Raw genomic sequence first — 8,015 nt, 5'->3', positions numbered from 1 at the left:
CTCCTTACAATATGTCCATATAGTCATCAGTATTTCTCTAGGTATATTTACCTAAGCTTAAGAAATTAAACAATTATTGTTAGGAATACTGATGTATAAAAAAATACCTATAGGAAAAGGATATTTTATTTTTTAAAATAACAGTTCTAACAATAAATTTTGATAAATGCACTGATATTTCACTTGAAATGTTTCAGACTATTCAAAACCTGGGATTTCCATGAACACAATGAAAGATATATTAATTATCCCTATAGCTATGTAAACAAGGGCATCTTTTAATGAAATTTGCTGTCTTTTAGTGTTTAAAGGGGTAATAAAAAGGGTAAGAGTAATATATTAAATAACTTCCAGAAAAAAAGGATTTTGAGATTCTACTTTGAGGAGGCATGGATAAACAATATCAGGTTTCCCCCTAAAATTCCTAAAAGGAAAAACAATACATTCCTATTTTCTCCCTATGAAACTCACAAGCTTAAAAAAATGACACTTGCTCAATATACAGAACAAGAAAGTGCCTGTGAAAACCCAAACCAAGCTGCTTTTGTCTTCTTGTCAGTTGAGTGGATAATAAATGACAAACAAAAATGTAGCATGCCAAAGTGGAGTTACATAAAAACTGCAAATTTTGTTTAAATAAAGATTTTTGTCAACAAATTGAAGAAGAAAGATATCAGATCTCAGTAGATCCAAGATGGTATTGCTTTATATGTAAAGTTATCCATCCATCCATTCATCCATTCAACCAAACAACTGTAATTGAGACTATACTGAGCAAATGGCTGGAGTGATAACAAGAAGATATCACCCTCGTTCTCAAAGAACTCAGTCTAGTGTGAAAAAGGGACTTTGAAAAGTTCAGTTCAGTTTATTATAATGTCAAGTAGATGTACAACTATTGCACTTACCATTCTGCTGACAGGCCAAAATTTAAGAGGGATGTTTTTCTACAATAAAGCTAAGTTTTCATAATCTTTAATTAATATAAGATGTTAAAATTACACAGGCAAAGAAATATACCTAATGTCCTACTTTAGACACACACCCTACTTTCTATTATACAGCTTGCTGCAAATGGGAATTTAATTGGGATAATGATTTGAATCATCCATTTCTCATGAAATTACTCTTGAGGAAAATTTGATAAGAGTTTTCTTTATATTCTTTACCCGAAACATGTAGAGAAAACAGCCTCCATGTCAATTATAACCATATAACTGGGAGATGACCTTTAATTAAGGACGAAGTAAATAACTCCTCCTTTAAAGAACCCAATCTGGTGTTCACTGAATGGTTCATTGGCTGCCTAACTTTTTGGACAATGGGAAACAATAACAAAAGCTGAAAAGTGACCTAGTAGATGAAAACTCTTCTGAAAAACAGAAGAAAGTCATGAATATTGTTGGGAAAGTGTTTTACATTTCCAATGAAATTCTATTCCATTGATCTGTTTGGAAGATTGTCTTCAACTTATTTGGCTCTAGCCCATACACTGTAATTGATTCAGTCCTATAAAGAGCTGCTTTTATCTTAAGCCTGCCATGCATAACAATGAATATAGGAAAGTGGTTTTTTATTTACTCTAATAATTGTGAAGGGATGACTTGGGGGAAAAATTCAAAAGAGTATCAGCCCTTGGTCTTCTTAAATTATTTTTCATTCTGATTATATCGGGAAGAAATGAGCTGAGGGGCTTGGCATTGTTTTCCATCTTAACAGTTGCTTTGTATTCTGAGATATATGTGATTCATAATGTACCACACTATATAACAAGACACAGCTTTTATATATCACTAGGGTAACACAAAGAAAATGAATTTTTCTTTGGGTACCAGTAATTGTCAAAAGAATGATTGCAGATTCAGAAAATGTGCTTTATAACAACCCTGTTAACATAAAGTATAAATGGGGAAAATAACTAAGTATGGCAGATATGTGGAAGGGTTAGTCACATTAGCGAGGCATCTCAGGATGGTTTTGGTTCTTTTGACTAAAATGCATCAAATTTTAATCCCCTTTAAATCCTTAGACAAAGGGGAAACATTTATTAACACAAGAAGCATTTGGTGAGCGGGAACTGATTCACCACGTTCTTAGAAAGGCTCCAACTAGTCAATAAACTACCCCCTCCTAAAACAAGAATTTGCCCTGGTATTAAGAATAATGCACTCAAGTTGTCAGAGTTAATTTGAATATCAAAAATAAAATTTAGATTGCCAACCATGTCCTGACAGTTTTAGCATGTAGAATATCAAATGTCCTCTTTTTAAATGACAGTAAAAAGATGAAAAAGGAAGTTAATTGACTTTACTGATGAAAATAGATGTCCAAATGCAACGTCTGCTTCGAAGCCTCCCTGCACTGTCAGGTCACCAGGCGCTTCCCCGGGGGGTAGGTTTGCCTTGCTAATCCTGCTCAACGATTTCCTCGGTTGGATACTTGCTCATGGGTTTTCACGTGCACATTTCTACTGTGAGTGAAAGCTAACTACGAAATCTAGACATTTTCTGCTTTCAGAAAACTGGTGTACCATGTACAGCACAGATATTTCTTTCAGTTTTAAAAAATAGTGCAAAAAGAACCCCATATCTGATAGTCAAAACAATAGTTCAAGTGAGTTCTTGTGCCAAGGAACATGATGGTCAAGCTTCACCTTTAGCTGACTTGTAAAACCTGAACATAGTTTCTGGGAAATATTCCAGATTTCCCCATTAGTTCTCCACTCATCCAGTCATCATCTACAGATTCCAGCTCTGTTATTGTATCTCCAGCCTGCAAGAAGACAGGAAATGGACATAATTATTAGTTGAAATATAAGCATTGGTAGGCAGCCCATCTGGAGAGGCATGCCTAATCTTCTCTCCATTTAACTTACCATGATTTGTTGAGAGGATTAAATGATATACCACAAAGATGATCTATACCTAAGGAAGTCATTTGTATACTTTTTTTCTTCAAAGCCTTTTTTTTTGCCATTGTCACCCTTGCTGCACTTTTATTTTCTTTCTTTTTTTTTTTTTTCTTTCTGAAGCTGGAAACAGGGAGAGACAGTCAGATAGACTCCCGCATGCGCCCGACCGGGATCCACCCGGCATGCCCACCAGGGGCTACGCTCTGCCCACCAGGGGGCGATGCTCTGCCCATCCTGGGCGTCGCCATGTTGCGACCAGAGCCACTCTAGCGCCTGAGGTATAGGCCACAGAGCCATCCCCAGCGCCCAGGCCATCCTTGCTCCAATGGAGCCTCGGCTGCGGGAGGGGAAGAGAGAGACAGAGAGACAGAGAGGAAGGCGCGGCGGAGGGGTGGAAAAGCAAATGGGCGCCTCTCCTGTGTGCCCTGGCCGGGAATCGAACCCGGGTCCTCCACACGCTAGGCTGACGCTCTACCGCTGAGCCAACCGGCCAGGGCCTGCACTTTTATTTTCCTGCTTATATTTTGTCCTCCCCAATTCACTCTTCTTCTTCTTCTTCTTTTTTTTTTTGTATTTTTCTGAAGTTGGAAAAGGAGAGGCAGTCAGATAGACTCCCGCATGCGCCTGACTGGGATCCACCTGGCATGCCCACCAGGGGGCAATGCCCTGCCCATCTGGGGTGTCGCTCTGTTGTGACCAGAGCCATTATAGTGCCTGAGGCAGAGGACATGGAGCCATCCCTAGCGCCCGGGCAAACCTTGCTCCAGTGGAGCCTTGGCTGCGGGAGGGGAAGAGAGAGAGAGGAAGGAGAGGGGGAGAGGTGGAGTAGCAGATGGGTGCTTCTCCTGTATGCCCTGGCTGGAAATCGAACCTGGGACTCCTGCACGCCAGGCCGACGCTCTACCACTGAGCCAACCGGCCAGGGCCCCCAATTCACTCTTAATCTAAAATTCTTCTTTAACAAATAACCATATCGGCTATCATATATATGTATTTGTGTGTACACACACAAACACGCACACACTGCCTCCTCACTTCCCCCCAAACAATTATTTATTAAGAGCACCCTCTATGTTTCAGACACTTGTTCTGGGCATTAGGGATATAGCAATGAAGAAAGACCCCATTCTCGAGTGGGGAGACAAATAAGAAAGCTGTCAGAGGAGGAAAGCGTGGGGCTGGCTGCCGTCTCCTTAAGGCAGTCAGGGAAGACCTCACTGAAGGTGACATTTAAGCAAAGACTTGGAGATAAGTGTGCCATGTGTGTATTGTACGCCTTGTCCTATTTTATGTATTTGATAGGAATTAATTCATACAAATAATACTGCAGTCCTAGAGCTAGGTACTATTATTATCCCCATTTGAGAGAGATATTCGTATAGATTTCCTTATTTTAAACTTTATTTTTTATTATTATTTTTTTTTAATTTATTCATTTTAGAAAGGAGAGAGAGAGAGAAAGAAGGGGGGAGGAGCAGGAAGCATCAACTCCCATATGTGCCTTGACCAGGCAAGCCCAGGGTTTCGAACCGGCGACCTCAGCATTTCCAGGTCGACGCTTTATCCACTGCGCCACCACAGGTCAGGCCTAGATTTCCTTATTTTAAAGGAAAGGAAATTTAAGCTCAGAGAGATTCAGCAATTGGCTCAGCATCACATATCTAGTTAGTGGTAGAGACAGGATTCAAATCTAGTGTGACTGCAGGGCCCATATTGCTAAAATTAGGTGATATGTCCACCACATTTTACAGCGAACCTCTTCACTTAGAAAAGCTTTTACCATAATTGTCTTTTCTCCACACCTTTAGCATTCTGTACTGTATATTTATTCTTCCACATAATGTTCTCCACCATTTAGTTTATTGCATCCTCCTAGGCCTCAATATCAAATTTGCATCTTTCCTGTCTTAAAGAGCTTTCCCCTGACATAGAACACTGATTCATCCTCTTAGGACAGTCAAAGGAACTGTGCATCTATTCATGTGTGAAATAAAATTTCTCAACAGATGACATAATTTTTGGAATTATCCTCTGAAATTACTTTGTTCTTTATTGTTTCTAACCATTTCTTAGAATCTGGGTTTAAGATTCTATAATGGTCCAAAATGACCCTGGCTACTCTAAAGAATGTCTTTATCAGGCTAAATGAATTTATTTGTAGCCCTAGTACATAGCCCTTTGGGAAAATGGTTTAAGGTCTTTCTTTATGGAAAATGGAAAGGAAAAATGCTGACTGACTACCAAATGTCATTATTTTACTTTGCTAAAATCTGTAAAACTTCTGGCTAGTGAAAGTTTCTATTATACATAGTTTCTTCTGGTTCCTAAATTATAACATAATGTCTGACTAAAACTTTTTTTCTTAAAACTGTTCCATACATACATAGCATGTCAGTTTCTTGAGGGCTAGAACAATTCTAAAAAGTTTTATCTACTAATATTGTGTGGATATTTAATAAAATAGTAATGATCAATAACGCTGAAGGCAGTGCAGAATCCCTTAACTAAAAACTCTAGAACTATTTTGCTTAGTCGATCATTTGTAACATGACAACCTATTTTCTGAATGACACTGTGAATTGTTATTTATATGGCTATTTATATTGCCATAACTTAAGGCCAGAATAACACCCAGAAGTTTGAATCCAGATTATTCACTTAACTAACATTCTACGTAAAGATAAAAGGAATAAATTTTGAGCTATTGACTTTCAAGACTATAAAGGACCAGAGCAATGGCTTCCAAACATTTGGATTTTAAGAACCATGACATTTTAGAAAGAAAGGAAGAAGGAAAAAAAAGAGATGCAGGGTTACCAAATTATAATTTTGCATAAGAACTATCATTCACTAACAATATTTTATACTAAAATGCCATTTTAATATGAAAAAGGTAAAAGAAATTCTCAGAAGGAAAACCTCATCACAAAATAAGAAAAGCTAGCAACCTTGCAGCTGACACATCTGAGGGTGCACCTTTTACCCCATCCATGACTCCCCGAAGCCTACACATTTGCAGTATCACCTTGTTCTAGCCATGTGGGGGTAGACAGGTGAACACCTTGTTTGGGCACCCACAGCTTTAAGCCTCATCTTGTCCGATTGCTCCTTGATGCTTGCTTTCTTTCCATGTCATCCTGGCTCGGACCGAGTACCTTCAGGACGGAGCACTGACCGCTGCCTGACACAGGCTCCTCTGAGAGCAAGGACGACTAACCCTACCTCCTTCCTCTGGCACAGCCCCAAGTACTACCGAGGACTAGGGTTCAATGATGACTGGGAAACAGGATCCTGGAAATATTCTGGTTTTATTTACAAAAGAGAAAAGGGGTACTTTTTTGATGAAGATTAAGATTAAATTGTAGGCTTCGAAAAAAAAAAAACAAAACTCTTAGCAAAACAGCTTAATTTTTTAGGATCATTTCCCAGTCAGAGTCTTTCTGGGCGAGACTCCAGTGTCTTATGAAGCTCTGCTGCAGTGGCCAGTTGTAGTACCAACTGATCTCGTGTACATGACAACAGCCGGCTATAGGCCTAGGAATAAAGAATTCGTTTAAGAACTGTGGGCTATCAACCCAATAAGGTGGGTTTTTTTTTTTCCTTTCTTTCTTTTTTGTGGCAGAGACAGAAAGAGTCAGAGAGAGGGACAGATAGGGAGAGACAGACAGGAAGGGAGAGAGATGAGAAACATCAATTCTTCGTTGTGGCTCCTTAGTTGTTCATTGATTGATTTCTCATGTGTGCCTTGACTGGGGGAGGGGGGGCTACAGCAGACCGAGTGACCCTTGCTCGAGCCAGCGACCTTGGGTCCAAGCTGGTGAGCCTTGCTCAAACCAGATGAGCCCACGCTCAAGCTGGAGATCTCGGGCTCTCGAACCTAGGTCCTCCGCATCCCAGTCCAACGCTCTATCCACTGCGCCACTGCCTGGTCAGGCCTAATAAGGTTTTTTTTGTGTGCCTGAACACCCTGCTCATAATTTATATTTGCCATATTCACTTTTTCTAATCTTGTTCTTTAGATTTAAGGTATGATATCTGTTCATTCTTGGCAAATGGTCTACCCTTCAATGGAAGACACTTCAAAATGTATAGCTGCTTAATATAGGTACAAAATAGACACATTCTGACCTTGAAGGAGAGCTCGTCTTCATTTTCCCCACGGAAATCATACAAGGCTTTGGCCTTCCTCCCCTTCAGGGCTAAAGGAGACATATTTTTCACCTCAGCTGTGAAAACACCAAAATATAGAAAGACACTGGTCTAAAACACACATCAAACACTTTAAGAAATCCCCTTGACACTCCCAGGACAGAATATTTTCAATTGATTTTGAATTTATTTAACTCAAAAAAGATAAAGGATATCTTCTTAGCAGGAAAAATTACAGAAAATAATTTAGTAGACAAAACTGGCCATTATCAGGTGAAGGTATTTTTATCTTTTTCCCCTATAATTAACAAAGTGTATGAAGAAGAGAGTTTGCAAGACCAGAGGGAAAAGATAGCTATAGCGTTTTAAGGTTGTGGGCTCCCTGTAGAGAGCAAGAGTTATTTTCTGTAGTTGCCATACCTGGGCAGGGCCTCACAAAGACGGCTGGGAAGGTCCCCTCCCGGCCACGCAGTCTGCCCTTGCACCAGTCGGAGTCCAGGCGCTCGAGGATCAGGATCCGGTCTCCCCTCTTGAAGGACAAGTCATCACTGTTCTCTGCCACAAAACTATGAAGAGCTTCACACCATTCTCCAGAAGGGCTGTAATCCTGTTACAAATCAGAAGTTTGATAAGAAATGTAAGGTTTTATTACAAAGCTTAAAGAAATGGTGGGGAAAAAGATAAGAGTCATAAGGTTTCAAAGTCTGAAGTCTTCTTTTAATCACCCAATGCTTTATGTTGCTATCAAGTTTCAGAAATAAAATTTCCAATAACTTTTTAAAAATTAATTTGATAGAGAGAGAGAAACATCAATTTGTTTTTACATTTATTCATGCCATCACTGGCTGATTCTTATATGTGCCCTGAATGGGGATCGAACCTGCAACCTTGGCTTATCAAAGATGCTCTAACTGAGCTGCCTGGCCAGGGTTCCAATAACTTTTTTTTTTGTATT

At 39.5% G+C, this 8,015-nt stretch overlaps 1 protein-coding gene across 7 annotated transcripts in view; it reads right to left on the bottom strand.

Annotated features, from left to right (window-relative positions):
- Window positions 1-845: 845 nt before the first annotated feature.
- SH3D19 (SH3 domain containing 19) overlaps window positions 846-8,015 on the bottom strand; it is a 191,305-nt gene continuing 184,135 nt past the window's right edge. For all 7 annotated transcript variants that reach the window (XM_066280934.1, XM_066280902.1, XM_066280917.1 and 4 more), the window contains 3 exons: window positions 7,481-7,667; window positions 7,040-7,137; window positions 846-2,772 (listed from right to left, as the gene is read on the bottom strand). In XM_066280934.1, coding sequence (XP_066137031.1) covers window positions 2,656-2,772; window positions 7,040-7,137; window positions 7,481-7,667 — 402 coding nt within the window. In that variant the 3' untranslated portion in view covers window positions 846-2,655. The remainder of the gene's footprint in view (window positions 2,773-7,039; window positions 7,138-7,480; window positions 7,668-8,015) is intronic.

Source organism: Saccopteryx bilineata, chromosome 1, assembly GCF_036850765.1.
Source record: "Saccopteryx bilineata isolate mSacBil1 chromosome 1, mSacBil1_pri_phased_curated, whole genome shotgun sequence".
Lineage (NCBI taxonomy): Eukaryota > Metazoa > Chordata > Mammalia > Chiroptera > Emballonuridae > Saccopteryx > Saccopteryx bilineata.
This window is presented reverse-complemented; position numbering and strand designations above follow the sequence as displayed.